General features: G+C 39.6%; 1 protein-coding gene across 2 annotated transcripts in view; it reads right to left on the minus strand.

The window, feature by feature from the left end:
* Positions 1-22,918, minus strand: part of dgkza (diacylglycerol kinase, zeta a) — a 107,026-nt gene extending 84,108 nt beyond the window's left edge. For both annotated transcript variants that reach the window (XM_053314294.1, XM_053314293.1), the window contains exons 1-2: positions 22,821-22,918; positions 7,933-9,192 (exon numbers count right to left, since the gene is read on the minus strand). In XM_053314294.1, coding sequence (XP_053170269.1) covers positions 7,933-8,966 — 1,034 coding nt within the window. In that variant the 5' untranslated portion in view covers positions 8,967-9,192; positions 22,821-22,918. The remainder of the gene's footprint in view (positions 1-7,932; positions 9,193-22,820) is intronic.
* Between the last annotated feature and the right edge of the window lie 817 nt (positions 22,919-23,735).

A 23,735-nucleotide genomic window follows, 5' to 3' on the forward strand; every position in this document is an offset into this window, starting at 1 on the left:
AATCTATCAAAACCTGACCAGCACATCGGCAGGTCAATTTTCACTTATTACAGATTAATCAGTATCACTTTTAGGTCATCTGATAAAAAACAAGACATTGAAGTAACAGAAAGTAAGACGATATTTGAGCTATTTTATCACCAGTGTTGTGTAAAGTGTCCACTGGTAACACTCTAGTCTAATAACTGTGAGTTCTGTGAAAGCATCACGGTGTTGACGATCTTTGTGTGTAAAATACATTACTTTCATCATAATAAGCCCCCACATGTCACCTTTTAGTCGAACGTAAATGAGCCTGACACTAGTCTGTTTTCAACAACACCATAGCTGAGTTGTATAGCCTCTTGATAAACTTATATTTAAACAGTCTCTTATTGATATTCACAAAAACAAAAAGACAAAAAAAATCAAGATCTGGTGAGTAAATGAACAATGGTCCAATCATTTCTCTTACTGACAGACACTACAAAAGCCCTTGTTAGCCACAAAGCTGCTTGTCAGCAGAGTGGAATACCAATTAAGATATTAACATAGAGTGTAATAACTTGTCTGTACAGAAACTGGAGAGGAGCCATGGAAAAAAAAACTTAATTTGTACTCACAGTTTAGTCATTTGTGCCCTCAATTTAAGTCATGTTCTGGATTTAACGGAATTAATTCTCATGCCATTCTCATCCAGTGTACACCGTCACAGTGTACACCGTCACAGTGTACACCGTCACAGTGTACACCATCACAGTGTATCATTTGGATTTACTAAGGTTTTATTTTTATCTTGTTCTAAGATATGTGGATATACTTTCAGCACAGCACTGTGTCAACTCTGAGATCCCTTACAATATGAAACAGTTCGTCCCAGGCTCCATAATTCTGCCCAATGAACGCAATTACAATTTGTGTCAAAAGTTTAGTCTGAGGTGCAGCACCATTATCACCACTACAGAGGTTTCAAAGCACCTGGCTAGACCTGGAAATATTAAAGAGATTATTAAGCCATCTGAAAAACACTGGAAATAAATGTGTGAAGCTGCTTCTGATACTCCCCATGCCACCCTCCCTAGAAGCAGCTTTTTTTTACTCTCATGTATCAGTTTACTGGATTATTAAAGATGGCAGGTTTTTGATAAACTAAGTAACTAACTTATATTTTGTTATCAATAATAATTTATTTTCCAGTTAAATAAACTATTCAAAATATAATGTTTGTGAAAAAACCATTGACAGGACATTGCCAGGGCTGGCACACACAACATTGTTTACTGTTGTTAGATATAGACTTTTTTTAAATAAAGTATATTTTTCAACTGTCCTACTCAGTACATATACTGGACAATAACTCTTCACAACTAAATAAAAGAGATCATTATCAAATCATTTATGTTCATTATTATCCTAGTTTGTTAAATATTTGCTACCGTTAACATGTCACAATATTAAAAAGGCAGAACAAGGAATGGAAAAGAGTTACTCTTGCAGCTACTCTGGTCAGTACTATACCCCAGAGAGCCAGTGGCCAGCTGTGCTAAAGGAAACGCCATGAAGTCACTCAGATCCAAAATATGTATCATCATGGGAACATGAATGTATCTTTCAGACTATCTGCCTGCTAGCAGATATCATACAGTCACTCATACATACCCTCACTTCCCCCGCATTGTGTTATGTTACAGTCTTATTCCAAAATGGATTAAATTCCTTTATATTCTCATCAATCTACTCACAATGCCCCACAATGACGAAGCGAAAAAGGTTTTTTAGAAATTCTTGCAAATGTATCAAAAATAAAAAACTGAAATATCACATGTACATAAGTATTCACATCCTTTGCTATGACACTCAAAATTGAGCTCAGGTGCTTCCTGTTTCCATTAGGGGTGTGAAGAGATCTCGCGAGACGAAAACAGGACGATATTTCTCGTCAGAGTGAATTTTGTCTCGCGAAGCTATAATTAAGGGGCCCACAAAAAGAAAGAAAAAAAAAGACGATCGGTTTTCTATCGCTCATTTGCACTTCATGTCTTATTTTTATAATAATAAATAATAATCACGTGTGGATCATTAAGCTTGTTACAGCTTCTACCTGTTGAGAAGATCTCAGTCAGAAGTATGAGATGAGGAGAGCAGCAGGTTAACCTCAGGTCTCTACACTGAGAGCCTGAGGTAGGAGCAGCGGAGGAATCTAGCGCAGCTATGGAAGCCTAATGATGCCAAAAGTAAAATGAGTCACACTACCAAATTATAACACAATTTATATTTTGTTCTACTTGTGTATTTATGTGATACAGGATTTGTGCAATTTACTTTTATTTCTGTTTATTTATTTATTAAATATTTATTTTATTTTATGTTATAATTTGATAATTGGATTCTTTATTTAATTTATATTTATATATTAGAATTGTTTCTACTCTTTATAATTTACTTTTTAGTATTTGTGATTGTATCTAATTTTTGTATTTATGGTTATTTCCATAAATACCAAAATGATCCATCTATAAAAAATAAATATGGGGAAACCTCTTACAGTGCTGCATACTGCATAAATATATTTAGAAAGTAGAACTAAAGTGATTCATTACAAGATGATTAGTTCAAACATTTCAATTCAATTTCCATTTTGTGAATTTCAAATAAAAGAACAGTCATTTATTTCCTCATTGAAGTTTTCTTAAAAATATAGTTAAAATCTCGTCTCGATCTTGTGAACCCAATATCGTATCTCGTCTCGTCTCGTCTCATGAGCTGAGTGTATCATCACACCCCTAGTATCCACTGATCATCCTTGATCTATTTCTACAACTTGTTGACAGTGCATATCAGAGCAGAAACCAAGCCATGAAGTCAAAGGAATAGTCTGTAGACTTCTGAGACAGGATTGTATTGAGGCACAGATCTGAAATATCCCGAAGAGCACAGTGGGGGGAGCTCCATCATTTGTAAATGGAAGAAGTTTGGAACCAGCAGGACTCTTCCTAGAGCTGGCTGCCCAGCCAAACTGAGCAATCGAGGGAGAAAGGCCTTAGTCAGGGAGGTGACCAAGAACCCGATGGTCACTCTGACAGAGCTCCAGAGTTCCTCTGTGGAGATGAGAGAACCTTCCAGAAGGACAACCATCTCTGCAGCACTCCACCAATCAAGCCTTTATGGTAGAGTGGCCAGACAGAAGCCTCTACTCAGTAAAAGGCACATGACAGCCCGCTTGGAGTTTGCCAGAAGACACCTAAAGGACTCTCAGACCATGAGAAACAAGATTCTCTGGTCTGATGAAACCAAGATCGAACTCTTTGTCCTGAATGCCAAGCGTCACGTCTGGAGGAAACCAGGCACCTCTCATCACCTGGCTAATATCATCCCTATGGTGAAGCATGGTGCTGGCAGCATCATGCTGTGAGGATGTTTTTCAGCAGCAGGAACTGGGAGACTAGTCAGGATCGAGGGAAAGATGAGCGGAGCAAAGTACAGAGAGATCCTTGATGAAAACCTGCTCCAGAGCGCTCAGGATCTCAGACTGGGTCGAAGGTTTACCTTCCAACAGAACACCGACCCTAAGCACACAGCCAAGACAATGAAGGAGTGGCTTCGGGACAAGTCTGTGAATGTCCTTGAGTGGCCCAACCAGAGCCCAGACTTGAACCTGATTGAACATCTCTGGAAGGACCTGAAAATATCTGTGCAGCGATGCTCCCCATCACTGTTCCCTCTAAGGTGTTTTACTGTGCGATTGCGCACTGCTCCCCACCTCTTTGCGCAGAAGACAAAAAAGTTGCACACTCAAATATCCCCGACTAGTTTCACTGTTTTTTTCTCCCTAATATGTGCTTCCAATGGTGAAACATTCGCACTAGGGATTCATATTTTTCCCGAAAATAAGACATTTTAAATCCAGGGAATCCTGGGAAATCAACGATTTTTAAAAGGCAACATTAGCTGAGCCCTGGTCATTTCAAGCAACACTAAATGCAACGATGAGACATTATGCATATAGGTTTCCCAATCCGACCATTTTTTGTGTATGATTGTATCATTATTAAGGCAAAATAACTCAATGTATGTCCATGGACATTATAATGAATAGGATATAGGCTCAATATTAGTTTGCATCCAGCGTGCTGCGTGGACTTCATTACATCTGCTGCACCGCTGCTACCACAATTATCAAATGCTAAGTTTATACAGTCTGTGACTGTGACCCTCATAAAAGTAATATTTTACAAATCTGCCTTATATAAACTAACAAAATTCGTTAAAGTAAGTCATTTGGCGACTTCTAAGTCATTCAGTTAAACTAAGTCTGTTCCTGTGAGCGCGAATGATCACTCGAAGTGATCGAACTTTCTTACTTTTACTGGAGTAGAGTTGAATCAGTACGTCTGATTTTACTACAGTATTTTTTACACAAGTATCTGTAGTATTTTTGCCTCCTCTGCATACTACACAGGCATGACTCAGAAGAATATGCTTGTACTTTTTAATCATAGTGTGTTGTGTTTTACCAGCACACAGCACACCTGTACACAGTACAACTCTATGGACATTGGACAATATTTCCATCCTCTCTTTCATTCTTTGGAGCCCATTGGCAAAACGTTACAGTTACAGTTCATTACAATTATGCAAGCACACACACACATACACACAGACACAGACACAGACACAGACACACACACACACACACACAGACACACACACAGACACACAGACACAGACACACACACACACACACACACACACACACACACACACACACACACACACACACACACACTCTGTGGTCTATAGTAACAACAATTTTAAGTTTTTGGTTGAGAATTATTATTGTTCACATGCTTCTATGCTAAGAGTTGATTGAAGAGTTTATTTTGACATTATTGTTCATATGGTAATAAATGCAAAATCTATTTTCCCAAAACAATATTTTTTTGTTATCATTAACTGTAACTGACCTAGATATGCAGTAGGTCATGTTGTCAAAATAATCTGATTATTAATCGTTATAGTATAGTAATAGTCGGTTTTAATGAAATTTGGAGTTGGAGAGGTGAGGCCATAGCACCGCCATGAAGACATAGTGTGTACGCTAACCTCACAGAGCCTGAGAGGATCTGCAGAGAAGCATGGGAGAAATAGCCCAAATACAGGTGTGCCAAGCTTGTAGCTTCATACCCAAGAAGACTTGAGGCTGTAAGCGCTGCCAAGGTGCCTCAACTAAATACTGAGTAAAGGGAGTGTCAACACACGATAGTATGGACTATGAACATCCACAACAAAGTGGTTTAGTTTTTATAAAATCATCATCAAGGCACTATAAATATTCATATACATTTCTGTGGCAATGTGACCGGATGCTTCTCTAAGCAAATTCTTTGTCATGCAAGCAGTAGGGCAAAAGAAGTTCAAGAAGTAAAAAATCTCAAATCATTCCCATAAACAATATTGACTCCCAACTGGATTGGAATAAAACTTTCCTGATAAATCATCAAAACAAACACCTGCACCATCGGGTCGTCCTCCCGGGTCAAATTCACCCAGTCTGTTTTGACTGTTCTTTCTTTCTTTCTTTCTTTCCTTCCTTCCTTCCTTCCATCCTTCCGTCTGTCCTTCTCTCTTTCCTTCCTACATCCCCCTTTCTTCCTTCCTTCCTTCCTTCCTTCCTTCCTTCCATCCTTCCGTCTGTCCTTCTCTCTTTTCTTCCTACATCCCCCTTTCTTCCTTCCTTCCTTCTGTCCTTCTTTCCTTCCTTCCTAAGTGTGATATATTACAGCAGCTCTGCGTGTGTTTTTAACTCTCCTGTTGTCCTCGAGTCAAGGAAGGAAAGGAGGAAGGGAGGGAGGAAGAAGGAAGGAAAGGAGGAAGGAAGGGAGGAAGAAAGAAGGAAAGGAGGAAGGAAGGGAGGAAGAAAGAAGGAAAGGAGGAAGAAAGAAGGAAAGGAGTAAGAAAGGGAGGAAGAAGGAAGGAAAGGGGGGATGGAGGAAGGAAGGAAGGAAGGAAGGGAGCAAGAAGGAAGGAAGGGAGGAAGAAATTGGGAAAGGAGGAAGGAAGGGAGGAAGAAAGAAGGAAAGGAGGAAGGAAGGAAGGAAGGAAAGGAGAAAGGAAGGAAGGACGAAGGGAGGAAGGAAGGTAGGAGGGAGGCAGGAAAGAAGGAGGGAGGGAGACAGGAAAAGAGGAAGGAAGGAAAGAAGGACAGAGGGGAGGAAGAAAGGGGGATGGAGGAAGGAAAGAAGGAAGGGAGGAAAGAGAGAAGGACAGAGGGAAGGAAGGAAGGATGGAAGGAAGGAAGGAAGGAAGAAAGAAAGAAAGAAAGAAAGAAAGAAAGAAAGAAAGAAAGAAAGAAAGAAAGAAAAAGAAGGAAGAAAGGAAAGAAGGAAAGAAGGAAAGAAATCAGGAAGGAAGGAAGGAAGGAAGGAAGGAAGGAAAGAAAGAAAGAAAGAAAGAAAGAAGGAAGGAAGAGTCAAAACAGATGGGGTCAATTTGACCCAGGAGGACGACATGAAGTCAGTTCACCCAGTGGATGGAATGTACAGTTGTCATTACAAAACAAACGTACATTGAGGGGAGTCAATTATTCAGATGATGAAAACCCTACCCCCATTTAAGACCAGAACAGACTCTGCTAAATCAGCAGGGACCACCAGAAGTATCCCAGTAGGACCCTCTTACGTGCTGTACATCCTAAGGAAAGGACCCCCAGAGGAAGACTGGACTGGTCTATGAGTTCATCGAGGCATCCCATGTGACAGCTGTGGGGAACATTACATTGATGAAAGAGCAAGGGCCCTGAACAACAGACTAAATAAACACTTACAGAATCCACTGGGAAGAGGACATCCATATCTAAGACCAAAGAAAGGAGTTACCATCTCTATCCATATACAACCATCAGTCAATATGTGACTGAAATTCCACACCTGAGTCACATTAAGTAACAAGTTAATGAAAATTAGTAATTAGTCACAGTTAATAGTAACTTCTCTCAAAAAGTAACTGAATTACTGTACATAGACCATAATTAGTTACTAGGTAAATTAACTTTTGTATTACTTTTAACAAGAAGTGTAAGTCGTCCCAAAATCTCAGGGTTCAATCCCCATAACCCCAAATCAGTTCAGTTCAATAGACAACTCAACTGTATGCTCCAGGTTTCTGCAGATCCTCAAATCTAACCAGGAATATTAGCAGCAGTTCAGTAACAGGTATTATTTACAATATATCTTTTTATAACTCCAGAGACAAGGCTTATGTTTCACACCAAGTTGGCTACAATGACGTGTTCTTTACAGTGCAGCTCTGAGACAGGATGAAGTTGGATAATGTTGTGTTGGTGTTGGTGCATTTAAATCTCAGCAAAGTGTATTTGCACAATTTAATTTGAAAAAGTGAGATTAGTTAAATTTAGTTTTATTTAGTTACATTACAAGTTACTGCAAAAAGTAATGGAATTACAGTAATGCTAATAATGTTAGTAATAATAACATAGCAGGCCGGTAACAATTGAATTATCTCAATGTTAACTGAGCAAACTACACCAAATGATGAAGACAATGAGATGTGACTGAAAGACCAAGTGGAGCTTGAGTTAAGATTTGTCAAGAACAATTGTCATTTAACCTGAACCACTGAAAGGATGTATCCTTGTTGATAGGAACAGGGGAGTAGTGGTGCAACAAGAAAGATTGACTGGAGCAGGCCAGCATGTGGAGCTTGTATTTGATCACATCAGTCAGGACCAGGCTCACTGCTCATAAGCATGCCATTCTGTGTCCAATCATTCAGAAAAACTCTCTAGCTCAAGCCAGTATAAGTACAAACACACTGTGCTATTCTGCATGTGTGTGTGTGTGTGTGTGTGTGTGTGTGCGTGCATGCGTGTGTGTCTGCGCATGCATATGCATATGGCGTGTGTGTGTGTGTGTGTGTGTGGTTGTGTGTACATACGATAGGAAGTTCTCCCATGATTCCAGATATGGATCATAGTATATCATTCCCTTTGGTCCTGCCAGTGGTGAAGAACAGCTTTTATGGAGTGTAGACCCAGAGGAGGGCACATCTGTTTCTGGAGCCCCAGGATCAGAGCTCAGACCTGCTGAAGCCAGCTGACGCAGACTGGGGCTGGTGGTGGAAGTCTGGATGGGTTTATTTAAAGTCCAGGGAACTTGATTTGACCTTCTGTGATTAAATCGGCCATGAACTCCATAACTTGTGTCACTGCTCCGATAGACTGAGTCTGACGGGAGGAGGTGGGAGGAGTTCCGTCTCAGACAGCGAGGAGGGCGGAGCAAGGGACGGGCTTTAATGTTTTCCACAACAACTGCCTGGGTTAACTGCATCTGAGAGGTAGGCCTCACATCTTTGATTCCACCAGCTCTGTTCTCCACTTCTTCATCACTCCCTTCCTCTCCATCTGACTCAGAGTAGGAGTATAGAGAGACATCTAATTCTTCTTCTTCCTTCTCTTGCCCTCCTCTGCCCATCTGGACTACGCTCGCAAGTAACATAGAGGATCCAAGTAAATGAGGTTCAATGGATTTTACTTTGGAAGGGCCTCTATATCGCACCGCCAGACCTCGATGTACACTGGAGATGGTGGCAGAGGGACGACGAGCATGGTGATATGTATATGGAATTGTCCTCCCTCCTCTCTTGGTGGCTACATCTGCTCTATCAGCTCCTCTTCCAAGGTCTACCACTTGTTCACTTGTCTTTGATAATCCTGTCTCTATAATGGACTGTCGCCTCTGTCCGCTGGCCACCAGTAAGCCAACACTGGGGCGCCTGCGCTGATCATTACAAACTGGAGGTAAACCAACAGAGGAGCGTCTGCTTTGCAGCAATGCTACAGAGGGTAGACCAACACTAGAGCGCCTCCTGGCTTTACTGGTTGGAACTGCAGGACCAGGCTGGCGGACAGCAGTAGCATGCTTCTGTCTTTGTTGGCGACGACGGAAATGACGCTGGAAAAATAAATCCATTTTGTCTTCAAGTGTGATAGAATATGGGATGTATGACAAATGTTATGTGGCTTCTGATAAGATATGACTGAGTGATGAACATAACAGTGTATATTCCCTGTCTGGTAAAAAGGTCAGATAGCAGGTCAGATGACGTTCTAATATCCATGCAACAAGGAGATTATAAAAGCCAGTATGAGACGACGTTCCAGCTCCTCTCCTTCTCTTCAGTCTTCCTTTAGAAATGCTGAAGGAGCAAATAGGCTGTTCTGTTAATAAAATCTATGCAGTTCCATAAATGATAACATCAAAAGAGCACATTGTTCCCAAGAACCTTACTGATAAAAAAGAATCTTTTGAAGAAATATAGAATGAATAAATACTAAAAAAGGAAATTATCATTGAAACAAATTAAATTGATCAGTTGTTCCCATGTTTAATTAACCAACCAGTTAATTAATTACATAAATGGATCTCTGGTGCAGTGCTGCTGTTCAAAGTCAGTCAAGTCATAGTAAGTGGTATGAACCAGTTACCCCTTCAGTGGTTCCCTCAACATGTTTATGTTGTTTATTTATACTCATACAGTGTCATGCCTAGAATAACATGGAAACTGAAGCACTACCATAAATGTGAGTGCAATAATTACTATAACAAGGACAGTTCTTCAACATGGAGATTCATTATTGACAATATGTGTGACTAAATTATTTCACCTCAAAAGTTCCAGTTAGCTTTTTCAGAGCTTTCAACAAATTCAAACCACTGCTTATTTGCCATTTCATTATTCATAACAGTCCAGGCCACCACAGAGTGCTGCATACATCAATGAGGGATTAAAGGGAAGATGAAGTTGAAAGCATCAAAAAGTTAGCAACTGGACCTTTGTTTTTCTGTTTGTGACAAATTAATTTCAGTTCAGACAGTTGCAGCTACTTATCGGAAAACTGATTGAATCCTCTTGACTAACAGTCGAGAGCTCCAACAATACAGAACCATAGATCTGTGACACGCCCCTCTGCTGCTGCCTCACTAGATTTCCCAGTCACATACCTGCTTCAAACTATCCACCACATTCCCACACTGAAAGAAACTTTGGTACCACCACTGTCTGATGTTTGTACTTACAGACATGAAAACACTGTGGAATTAAAGCTGTCACAATAACCCTAATACTATGACCATGGTGAAAGTAAAGCAACCACCACAACCACCACTATGTTCACATTTCTTCTTGTTTTACACCTCAATGTGTGTACTGAACTACTGTACTGGTCTGTCAAGGATCCCGCCTGTTGAGCCTCCCACAGCTAGCATCCAGGCTAACTACCTAACCTGGCATCCAGCAATCACAACATGGGGTTGGTGCTAATAACTGTATGAATATTTTGTCTGGGTTATGTTTAAACTTTCCCATGGTCACCACATGGCTGAACAGTCCTCCATTTAACCTGCAAGGTTAACTATTTTTTCCGCCAATCATACGATCTAAATAGGTGCATGCAGCTAGACTCTATTACATGAATCCCAGTTTTAAGGGGACTTGTCTTTAGGCCAACATTGTTTCCTGCCTTAAATGTTTTCTGTGTTTGTCAAGTACTTCTGCTTCATTCAACCAATCAGACTAACGTACCATGAAAAAAGAAAAAAAAGAAAACACTGCATATGAGAGAAATAGGGAAGAAAGAGTGACAAAACTGAAACTAAACAGAAATGCTTATTATCTGAATGTGTTACACACTAAAAGATATTTAAAATATAATACTCATTATCACTTTGTCCTTTACAATGCTTTTAATCCTGCTTCTCACTTCTCCACATCTCTTTTTCAACACTTACTCAAACATTGCTGTTGCAAAACAGTAAAATACACATTGATGACAGTGTTGTTGTGCATCTCAAAATTACATCTCAAACAAGGCTGATGCTTTACAATTTATCAGTCTGTCTAATCTGCATGGTTCTTGATATGCAGGGGGGTGCAAGGCAAATAATTAGCTGAATCTGAAAGTATCTTTTTATGCTAACAGTAGCAGAAATGTGAGCTAAAGATCAACTGAGAAAGCAGTCTTTCTTAACCACAACGTGACAACATGAACTCTGCTGCCTCACGTCAAACAAAGGCCATAGATACATACCTGTAGACCTTACACTGACCAGACACTTGATTAAGAACACCAGTGCAATCTAATGCAATCCTATACAACAACTCTGCCATGAATTCTACTTTTATATGCTTATGTTGTCAGTTTTTATTGACATGATGTCAGAAATGTGATCATTCTTAAACTGTACTTGTGTGTTATAATGGGCATTTTGTTAATAATCATTTCATATGTACAAAAAGTACTAATGTATATTAAATAAAAAATAAGTAGAATAAAAATGGAATGAAATGTTTTTGAACTTGAAGGCAAGATATCAGTGATTAATAATAAGTCGTAAAAACTGAGACTTTGATCTAGTATCCATTATTTTATTTCTAACTCAATGTGCTGAAGCACAGAGCCTGAAGAACAAAAAATGTGGAACTGTCCAAAAATGTACTGTCCTGATTGCAAATGTGGTGGATATAAGCACTTCTGTATAATACAATTCAAAATGTTGAATTCATAGCAGTTCACTATAAAAACAAAAAACTGAACTCAACCCTAACCATTAGACAACAGGTTTGAAACTACAGTCTAAACTGCTATTAACTTCTTCACTGTGGAAGCTTTTTTATGATTAACCAGCCTGGTATTAAATAGCTGTTGCTTGTATCCTGCAGCAGACAACTCAGGCGAGAACTCAGGCACTCAAAGGCTGGTGATTACAATTAGCCAGACCGCATTAAGTAACAGATTGTGTGGCCTGCAGATGTTTGTTTCTATTTGTACCACTGAACTTACAAGAAACAGAATGAGTCAGGGCCACACAACACATAGCTGCAGACCATACCATCACAAACTAACCTAACACAATACAACAGATGAGACCATAATTAAGACAAATGCAACACAAAGCATGTCGTGTGAGGGTGTTCATACTGATTTTAACAGTGTATAAAGGAGAATATAATATCATACAGCACAAGACATCAGATCAGACCGTTGCAGGATAAAAGTGTGCACAGCTTTACCGTATGACAGCTCTGCTACTGAAACCACCATACGGACTAACAGGAAGTCGCATCACAGAAAATCATCAGCGTACTGAAACCTCCAATGTTCACATAATCCCACCGCTGACATTCAACAGACAAGCACTCTATCTCCTAATGCTCTGTCAGAAAGGTCAGGGGCCATCACAGCAATGATAGGCTTTCAATGAACCACATACTGCAGATAACCACATTATAGTCAGGGCTGAAATGCAATGTCTTTAAATGTATATATTTATAACAGTGAGGACTTCAGGCCAGCTGACATTACACTTTTTCACAGTGGCTTTCAAAGAAATGTTCAGACCAGGGATATCTGCTTCTGTCCTTGCTGTCAAACTTGCTGAGCTACAACCAGTACATCTGTACCACCTACACACCTAGTGGTTAAAATCAACCGTGAAGGTGTGACAGTCTCATTATGTTGGGTATAACTGCACTTTATAAAGTATAAGAGAGGCTGAAAGGTCGGCTGAGTCAGGAATCCGAAAGTCAAAAAGTGATTCAATGTCGAGCTTCTTGGAATATAACACCACTCATACTGTTACACCAATATTTGATGAAGGAAATCAAGTAATACCTTTTGCATCAGTGTGTCTGAACTTCCCTATTCTCAAGACACTTGTCAATTATTCAGTAAGATAAGATAACGAAAGCCTGAAGCATATATGCATTTATACTTGTCAGGTAGCCATATTCAACATCTGATTGCAGTCAGTTTTCTCTGCTACATGCATCCAGAGTCTGCAGCACTGCAGCCCAGAGAGTAAGTAATGCACCTGATGCTGTTTGATAAAGCAACCAGAAATGAATAACTTCTTTACTTCAGCAGTATAGTTGCAACAATATGAATTAGTAGCTAACTAACAACTATCAATCAGCTAACAATAGCACACAGGATAATCATCTGTGTGACAGTTCTCTCACACTGAATCTTAATTAGGGACCACATACATGCCACTACAGCACATTATGCCTTCTGCATACACGTGTTTAATTCCTGATGCTGTTTTGTCCCTGTCGCTAAATGAGACAGGAAGAAAGATTTACTTTAAAGTATACTTGATGAGACGTATGCAGTACTCTGAGTAACTGGATTGTAGTGAATCCCTAACGCTTCTAGGCTGTATTTGCTTTGGGATTTTTTTAGATAGGATAGTTATGCAAGCTAGCCAGGATGCATGAAGAGGTTAATGGTAAATGGGATAATACATACAGTATCGACAGTAAGTAGGTGGGCAGTTCCACATTTTGTGTTCTTCAGACTCTGTGCTTTATCACATTTAGTTTGAAATAAAGTAATGGATACCACATTAAAGTCTCAAATTAAATGGTTTTATGAACTGCAAACTGTCTTTGTGTTTTTAAGGCTTATCAGGGTTTTGCATCTAGTGTTCAATCCTCTGATAGTCTGGTCATCAACATGTGCGTCTACATCCTAGACCTAGAGAGCATTCTTGACTTGCTGTGCAGTCATAAAGGCCTTTTTCTTCACCATGCTAATTATTTTCTACTCATCCAAGAGACTTGTGCTCCTCGGTAGACCAGCTCTTTTGCCATTTGCTTTTTAAATTAAACCTAACTGTAATGGCAAATTCACCACTTTTGATATCTGTCAGATAGATTATTGCTTTTTTAAGTCCCATTGTCCTCTTCTTCACTTGCATGGTCACCTCTTTACTCCTCATATTGACAGACAGCTACGAATCCAAATCTAAATGGCAACTCTCAATCAGCTATGAGCTACATACAGTATGAGCTTTCTATATTGATATAAACCTACTCAAATTGAAGCTGAGATGGTAGTATCCATTATTTTATTTTAAACTGAATGTGCTTAAGCACAGAGCCTGAACAGTTTGTCAAAATACAGACAGGCTAGACTGTACATACATTAAGACAGTACATGCATTCACATGTATGTAGCTTTTCAGGTGCACTGTGCTGGTCTACACATCGTCCAATATTTATGTTATGTTTTGCACAATAAAATGTCCTACTGTCTTGATCACAAACACAAAAAGATCCAACTTTAAAAATGTTAGTTTCTATTATGTGTTTATGCATGACATTACTTTATCAGGTCACTATATCTCAAATATTAGTATAAGCCTACAAGCTAATGTCAAGTCATCGTGTCTTTGTAAAAAAGGAAAGCTAAGAGTTTGGGTTTTTTTCAGTTTTGTCTTTCCTACAATTTAAAACTGCTTTTCTCTGATCCTCCCCTCTCTGTCCATTCTCTGCTCTCTGCCTCTAAACAACTCTATTATGACTGTGTTTTTCCTTACTCTGTCTGTGTGTATGTGTGCGTGTGTGCGTGTGTGTATGTGTGTGTGTGTGTGTGTGTGTGTGTGTGTGTGTGTTGCTGTTATGTAACAGCTGCCTTCAATGATAATCCCCTACCATAACGGGGGAGAGCGAGGGAGATATGAGATGAGAGTACTCACTAATAAAACATTACCCACCCTGAGTGTGTATTTGCATGTCCACACAGCTAAACGTTCTTTGTCTGACTAAATCAAGACAAAACAACATGGAGATGTCTTAATCTGCATATGGAGGTAGGAAAACATATTCATTTCTCCTGGTTTCACATAGAGACTTTCTACTGGAGACAGAGCGGTGGCTGAAACACATCATACAGTCAGGGCTGAAGCAAGACTGCAATCAAACAGAGACCCACATGATCACTTTACTGTAGTTGTTTAAATGATGTCCTGTTAATTTTATGACTGGTTTTTGAACCACAGGTTCACTCATTTAGCCTCTACATCAGGAACTTAAAAGGACTCACTCACATTTTTTGAAATGCATCTTAAAACAACAGTCATAAACCCAAATAAACATTAAAACCTGTTTTTCTTGCTGTAATCATTCCTTCTGTTCATACTAACCATAAGAAGATATCTTCATAATGAAATTACAATGCAAGTAATGTGGCAAAAATCAACAATCCTAAATCGCCTAATATATTAAATTAGGTTTCAAAGTTGTGTAAAACTCAGCCTTTTTCTCTGCTCCCAAACACTGTGGGAGTGCCCGCCGAGTTCGCTGAAACCCCGCCCCCTACCAAGTGTCACCTGTCAATCAAAGTCACCACCTCTACCAGAAACATGGACGCTATAGTAGGGAGGTTAAGCCCAAAAAATAGGCATTTGACTTCAAGTCATGATGCAAAAGTCGCCTTTAGTATGGAAGTACCATAGGGTCACACAAATAAATGTATCCTAAGACACAAGTGAGATCACACTTTGTATCAGAAATAAACACGTTTTTTCAAAAATATCCGCCAATGCGCCGAAAATACTCTAGAGCCCATAACTTTGCTTCTGTTATAGCTATAATGACAAATTTGGTGTCAAAGTGTACATTTTTGGGGTCAAGGAATCCAATAAAATTGGTTTCAAGTTTAAAAAAACAACAATTTCCCCCATACCATGACAATTGGGGGTAAATATGTACATTTCACATCAACAATTGTGTCATCAGAGTGACTTCACTTCAAAAGCTTTAATTTTGTATTTAAGCAGTGCAGTTACTTCTGTACATTACATTTGTCCTAAGTAGCATGAGATTTCGACCAGTCAGGAGTAGCCTATAGCAAATCAGTTCCTGCAACAACACATCCCATCTGCACCAGGGACTGTGACAGCTGTGACAGCTGTTGAAGGTCAGAGGTGACAGGTTAACACTTTGAGGTTCATATGACTTTCTCATTGAATAGAAAAATGTTTTTAATGTTAGATAACTAATAACTAGCTAGCTAGTAACAAGTTAGCTTCATTGTAACTATCTTGCTAGTAACCAGTTAGCTTAATTATAACTAGGTCACTAGTAACTAGTTAGCTTCATTATAACTAGCTTGCTAGTAACTAGTTATCTTCATTATAACTAGGTCGTTAGTAACTAGTTAGCTTCATTATAACTAGCTAGTGACTAGTTAGCATCATTTTTATTGAAGCAAGCACATAGCCTACATGTTGCTAGCTAGTTAGTTACCTTCATTATTTGATAGATTTTTACTTGCTCATATTATCTATCTCATGATGTCAAAGCAACTGCATTTCTTTTTTCAGATTAGCCATAATTGAATGCCGTGACTGGAGTTTATGCTTCCTATGTCAGTCCGCCTTACAGATTGAAAAAACATTAGGGCCCCATCTTGTGATCGGTGCACAGAGGATGGCACGCATGGCGCATGTGTCTTTGTTAGTTTCCCCCAGCACAGTTGTCATTTTCTCTCCCTGCACCCACGTTGTCTAAATAGCAAATGCACTTGCACCAGTCTGTGCACCTATGGGTGTGTTGGTCTCTAAATGAGGTTGGTCAGGTTCATTGGTGGTGCGTTGCTATTTTGAGGCAGACGAAAGCTATTGTGCTACTGACCACAAAAAACCAGGTCTAAAGTCACTGGTGCTTATGTTACTGTTATTTAAAGATCACCATCAAGAGTCCAATATGCTCCTATACAGGCGGGTATATAGGGGGGTATATAGGGGGGTATATAGGCAGGTATATAGGGGGGTATATAGGCAGGTATATAGGCAGGTATATAGGCAGGTATATAGGGAGGTATATAGGCGGGTATATAGAGGGGTATATAGGGAGGTATATAGGCGGGTATATAGAGGGGTATATAGGGAGGTATATAGGCGGGTATATAGAGGGGTATATAGGGAGGTATATAGGCGGGTATATAGGGAGGTATATAGACGGGTATATAGGGAGGTATATAGGCGGGTATATAGGGAGGTATATAGACGGGTATATAGGGGGGTATATAGACGGGTATATAGGGGGGTATATAGGCGGGTATATAGGCGGGTATATAGGGAGGTATATAGACGGGTATATAGGCGGGTATATAGGGAGGTATATAGGCGGGTATATAGGGAGGTATATAGGCGGGTATATAGGCGGGTATATAGGGAGGTATATAGACGGGTATATAGGGAGGTATATAGGCGGGTATATAGGGGGGTATATAGGGAGGTATATAGGCGGGTATATAGAGGGGTACAGTATATAGGCGCAGACACTGTGCTTGTTACCACACGGACACGCAGCAGCACACAAACATGCAAAACATTACAAATAATTTATCAGATTTAATTAATTGTAAAAAATGGAGAGCGCTGTTGTGGACAGTCCTAACAACCTATGAAAGTCTGTAGCCTTCTATCAGCTTAAGAACATATCCAGAGTAAAGGGTTTTATGTCTCAAACAGACCAGGAGAAGTTGATTCATGCTTTCATCTCAAGTAGACTTGACTACTATAACGGTCTTCTGACTGGACTCCCACAAAAAAGGCATTAAACAGCTGCAGCTCATTCAGAACGCTGCAGCTCCAGTTTTAACCAGAACAAAGAGATCAGAGCACATTACTCCAGTTCTAAAGTCTTTACACTGGCTCCCAGTCAGTTCTAAAGTCTTTACACTGGCTCCCAGTCAGTTCTAAAGTCTTTACACTGGCTCCCAGTCAGTTCTAAAGTCTTTACATTGGCTCCCAGTCAGTTCTAAAGTCTTTACACTGGCTCCCAGTCAGTTCTAAAGTCTTTACACTGGTTCCCAGTCAGTTCTAAAGTCTTTACATTGGCTCCCAGTCAGCTCTAAAGTCTTTACACTGGCTCCCAGTCAGTTCTAAAGTCTTTACACTGGCTCCCAGTCAGTTCTAAAGTCTTTACACTGGCTCCCAGTCAGTTCTAAAGTCTTTACACTGGCTCCCAGTCAGTTCTAAAGTCTTTACACTGGCTCCCAGTCAGTTCTAAAGTCTTTACACTGGCTCCCAGTCAGTTCTAAAGTCTTTACACTGGCTCCCAGTCAGCTCTAAAGTCTTTACACTGGCTCCCAGTCAGTTCTAAAGTCTTTACATTGGCTCCCAGTCAGTTCTAAAGTCTTTACACTGGCTCCCAGTCAGCTATAGAATAGATTTTAAAGTTCTGCTACTGGTCTACAAATCACTGAATGGTTTAGGTCCAGAATACATAAATGACATGTTAGTAGAATATAAACCCAGTAGAGCTCTGAGATCTACTGACTCAGGTCAGATAGTTGAGCCCAGAGTTCAAACTAAACATGGTGAAGCAGCTTTTAGCTGTTATGCTGCACACAACTGGAACAAACTACCAGCAGAACTGAAATCAGCCCCAACAGTGAACATTTTTAAATCCAGGTTAAAAACATTTCTCTTCTCCTGTGCTTATGATTGAGCTCTTTTAAATCAACTCTGTTCTAGCATTTTATTTATGTCTTTCTATTTGTCTGCACTTTGTTTTTATTATGGGGGGTGGGGGGTGGGGGGTTAATTGTATGTTTTAATGTTTCTCAAATTACATGTTTTTCTGTTTTATGTAAAGCACATTGAGTTGCCATTGTGTATGAAATGCGCTATATAAATAAAACTGCCTTGCCTCTGAGATGCTGCACAGAGCGCAGTGCCATTACGCACAACCACTGTTTATTAAATCAGCTGCGTCTGAGCTTTCTGCTGCTAACTCAGCTGCTAGCTCAGTTGCTAACTCGGGGGCTAGCTTGGCGGCTAACTGGCTAACTGTAGACTGTAGTAGTAGTAGTGTGTGCTGAATGTATTTATATCTCTACAGCAGCAGGGGCGGGTTTATGATTTTCAGACCCGCCCACTAAATCCTGAACACAGAAATGTTGAAACACAGTTTGTGAAGCCTAGCTCCACAATTCAAATCTAAATGGTTGAAATGCTTTTTACACCTTTTTTAGAAATATATTTATGACCTATTTAATGTGGATTATTTTATTTATTTATTGAAAAAGTCTGAATTCACTTTACACAGTCTTTAACATAAAGGGAAACTTATATTCTTTGTCTTTTATTTCCAACCACTCAGGGGACAAGTTCCTTGAACTAAATAACACCTCTGCTCAGGAGGTGATTCCAGGTACCTCCAGGGATTGGCATCAGTGCTGTTAGTCAGGGATGGTCAAGCATTTAGGAAGCAGGAGCTAGAATCAGTGATTAGAAGCCAAAATTATTCTTAGTCCTTGTCAGAAACCTAAGCCTATTAACTTTCACAAACTTCAGGTTATGTAAAGCATCCTGCAGTCTGACTGAATTTAAGTTAGAATATTTTACTGTAACATTTGCTAAATGTAAAACATGCACACGGTTGATAGTAAATACATTCATAAAACATCAAACGTATCTGTCATAATGCATGCAAATTCCTCTAACAGCCTCCACGTAGTGAACATAATGTTCAGGCTGCTACAACAAGCAAGACAAAACAAACAGTGGACTTAATGTCTTCTACTTTTCACACCTTTCAGTTGCTTTTGAATGAGTCAACTGATGTGATGCACAACAACACCTGGGAATATTAAACAAGTGACCAGCATGCAATTTATTATGAAATTTTGAGACACAAAGTATTTTCCAAATTTAGGCCACATTTTTACACCATAGAAGGAGCATGGGAATGCATCCAAACTGTTGACTTTAAGTCTTGAAATGCAGACTTTGAAAAAGGCACCTATGAAATAGGACAGACCTTACAGTATGTGTGCTTTCCTCTTGTGGTTAGGGGCTGCAGCTTATCCCAGAATGATTAGGGAGGAACATAAAAACAAGAGAGCTCACTACCATCCATGTGGGCCATGTGCACATAGGTAGAACAGAATCAGTTTGGAACATCGAAAGCCCTGCTACAAGCTGTACAGCTGTCCATCACCACAATAACAAATGCTGGATGATCAAACATACTCAAACATACTGATGATTCTGCTATTCTCAGGAACAGCTGTCTGGGCTAAAAATATAATGTAATGTCCTGACAGCACGAGAAAGGACAACCAGGACATTGAATTAGCAAGTTTCATAACTTTTACGAAAAATATCTTGTGCCCAAAGTTGTTCATTTTTCTTGAGAAAGGCACTGCAAAGTTGAGAGTCTGGTCATTATATTTGAACATTTATTGTGATATTTTGGCAGGATGGTGGAGGGAAGTGTTCAGACTGTGTCAGTAAACTGTAGCCCTCTCTTCATTTGAATGGGTGCAGTGTGTTAACGCTGCAGGGGGGCCAATGCAGATGGCTCAGAAAAACGGAGAGTCGTCTGGCAACAAAGTTGAACCAGAGTCAACTTTTGCATTATAATCTAGCGGGGAACTGCATTGGCCAAGGAATGCAAAATAGCAGGTGGCACAGTGATAACTTTCCAGAGTTGTAAAATCATGTGTGTGGGTATGACACCCATGTGGTAAGGTGTTTTGGCATCTGATAAGCTTTGGAATGCATTCATTTGTAGTGCTAACTTCCTGGATCATATTTCATTGTCTTACCAGTACTTTAAACTACACGCCCCAAACAACACAGCCATCTGCATGGTTTTAACACAAACCTGACTTTAGTCTGAATTCAGTTTTATCAGTGCTTGCAAGTTTGCCTCAATAACGGTGGCTGAGAAGAACTCAATTTTGGGCCAAATGGAATACTGCAATCTCAAGTAGAATAGAGTGTAGACTGAGCAACCAATGTTACAGTTAGGGTTTAATGGAAAGAATAAAGAGATCGTGTCAGTAGGTATGTGCAAGTGTGTGTGAAACTTCCCAGAGCTCTACTGTTGGGTTAAATATTTACATGAACTATGCAAATACACGGACATAAAGAGTGCAGTACAGCTATGTGATGTTCCACTACTGAGGTAACAGCAAGCCTTCTAGATATCTGTAACAATGAACCTGTACTTAGATATAACATGCTGGTGTTGATGTTGCACCACCATGAGACTCTGACGTTAATCAATCAATCAATCTTTATTTGTATAGCGCCAAATCACAACAAAGTCATCTCAAGGCACTTTACACATAGAGCAGGTTCTAACCCGTACTCTTCAGGTTTCATTTGAGCAAGCACTTGGCAACAGTGGCAAGAAGAAACTCCCTTTTAACAGGAAGAAATCTCAGGCAGAACCAGGCTGGGGTAGAGAGGAGAGAGAGGAAGGATAGGAGAGAGAAGATGTGACCCTATGAAGGAGTATTGTTGCTAACCCTAACCCTTGTTACAAGTTTGTGAATATAAATAAAAAACTGTGAGAACAGATGTGTATACTGTATATTTTATGTCATATCATCTATAGTAAATCCTTCCATTTCTAGTGATGTTGCCTCAACCTTCTCCTTCAGGGTGTGATTTTGTTTCCTAAATAGATGTATTGAAACAGCTGGATACGAATCATCATCCTTGCGGCCAATTTTCCCCAGTGGCCACCAGCTAAAATATCCCCTGCCACCCAGAAAGACCACCATTACAATATCAAGTTCTGTCAAACTGTTGACAAGACACCTTGAATGGTCAACCACACAAGATCAACATTCTTTGTATCATGAAGGTAATATAATGGTTATAAGGACATTAAAACAATGTGCACTGTTAAATACTGTGGAACACAACTAACTATTTCACACAGCACTGACCAGCTCATATGGGAGGTCAGGTCACACAGGAACAAGTCTCTCTCTCTCTCTCTCTCTCTCCCTCTCTCCCTCTCTCTCTCTCTCTCTCTCTCTCTCTCTCTCTCTCTCTCTCTCTCTCTCTCTCTCTCTCTCTCTCTCTCTCTCTAGTCTAAACAGTAGCACATGTCACCACTGCTTTTTGTTGTCAGTCTAAATTGTGAGATGTTTTGGTGTAAACAGCAGCTTTTATGTCAGCCACACACACACACACACACACACACACACACCTAAGTCATTTTGCTCAGCATAATCCCCTGCACCTCTGTTTACAGGCTTTTTTGACAGTAGAGGAGGTCAGGAAGAGGATGTAAGGACAGTGTCACCAGAAAGCAAAGGTTACAAAGTGCTTATTACAAAAACAAATAAACAATAATACATAATGAAAGAATATTTAGCAGAACTGCTAAATGAAAATATATGTTACAATAACATGGGGACAATCTGTAAACACAACACTGGGGAGTTATGGAGCAATTTGTTTTTAAATGAGTGGATCCCCATTTTGTTTGTCTTTTGTAAGCACATGAGGAACAAGGACGTACTTGCATTCACGTGTGAATGAGGGTCACCTAATTCACAGACCTGCCAATGGTTTCACATTACACCAATGATCTAGGGGTGACTGTATTGTTCCAAGATAAGCAGCAATGTGCTGGCAAAGGCATAGAAGAAGAAGAAGACTAAAGTAGAAATCATCTACAACAAACCAGCTTATTTTGCAACATCAGAACCTGCAGTTTCTAGAATGCATGTTTAACTGAGCTGGGCCACACATTGAGCTACTACTGGACAGTTTGTGTTAAAGTGTCTTTGTGTACAACAGCATCTTTAAGAGGCCTTTTGTGAAAGTACCAGCAGAAATAAAACCTTGATGTGTGGGGAAACTCTGGGGTAGCATCACCTTGAAATGGCCTGTGTGTTGTTGTTGTTGGCTGGATTCATTTTGATCCATTTTGTTTTGTAATTATTCTCATAGAAGTTATCTCATATCAGCTGGTTATGTCCACTTTGTGTTTGAGTTGACTGAAAACTAAGAACACAGCACTGCACACAGTCATCACTGGGTTTCAGCCAGTAACTTTACTTCTGCATAGTTGTAGACTAAACTGTTGACTCGAATAGTTATTAAGGCAAGCATTGTGTGAAATGAATTCTCACCAACATTTCCAAAATGTCTAAAATTTGAGAAAGATTGTTTATCCTAATCAATATTCTAAAAAAAACAAAGAATAAATTTAGAGCCAACCTGAAAAAGCAAGAGAGAAGTATCCATCCATTCTTCCATTCTTTTTTCTCATCTCTTTAACTGCGGAGCTCATACTAAAACCTGGTGTATAGTGAGTGCTAATGTGAAGCAGAGCGAGAGGGAGGAGGGGTGAAAGACAACCAGTGGGAGGAAGAGAGAGAGAAAGAGGGTGGGGCTCAGAGAGAGAGAGAGAGAGAGAGAGAGAGAGAGAGAGAGAGAGAGGGTGGGGCTCAGTGAGAGAGAGAGAGAGAGAGAGAGAGAGAGAGAGAGAGAGAGAGAGAGAGAGAGAGAGAGAGAGAGAGAGGACTAAAATAAACTAACTTCCTTGACAAGCTGAGTACAAACTGTGATAAACGCTCACACACTAACATGAAACACACACACGAAGATGAGATGAACAAGGAAACAGAAACTGATTGAATGATTGTGACATTACACAATAAAGTCACACTGACACTGTTTAATGAGTAATTTAAGACTGAATTACATAGAAGTTCATTAACACCACACCAGGATTTCCAGCACACTAACTGATTAAATATTAGTACTATTTTAATTGCCAACAAATGTTCATCTTTTTCCTAATCAGTCATTTGGTTTTCATTCATCTTCACATCATGAGAAGCATAAACATCTGACAGTGAGTCGTTTAACAGACTTCAGTCATTAAAAGCCCTTTTAATTCATATTTGAATCTGTTTTACAGCAACCACCAGCACAAACTTGAAAAGCATCTGCCAGTTTGTCCTGTTCATGTTGGAGTGAATAATAGAACATATACTTATAATGTAGGCCAGAAAGATCACTGTTCCTAAATTCAAAGTTCTGTATCAGCTGCTATAACTCTACTGTCACTTATTATTAGCTAGTATTACTCAGTAATCATGGATTTCATTCATTTTAATGACAAATGTT

The sequence above is a fragment of the Scomber japonicus genome, chromosome 24 (assembly GCF_027409825.1).
Source record: "Scomber japonicus isolate fScoJap1 chromosome 24, fScoJap1.pri, whole genome shotgun sequence".
In the NCBI taxonomy this organism is placed as follows: domain Eukaryota; kingdom Metazoa; phylum Chordata; class Actinopteri; order Scombriformes; family Scombridae; genus Scomber; species Scomber japonicus.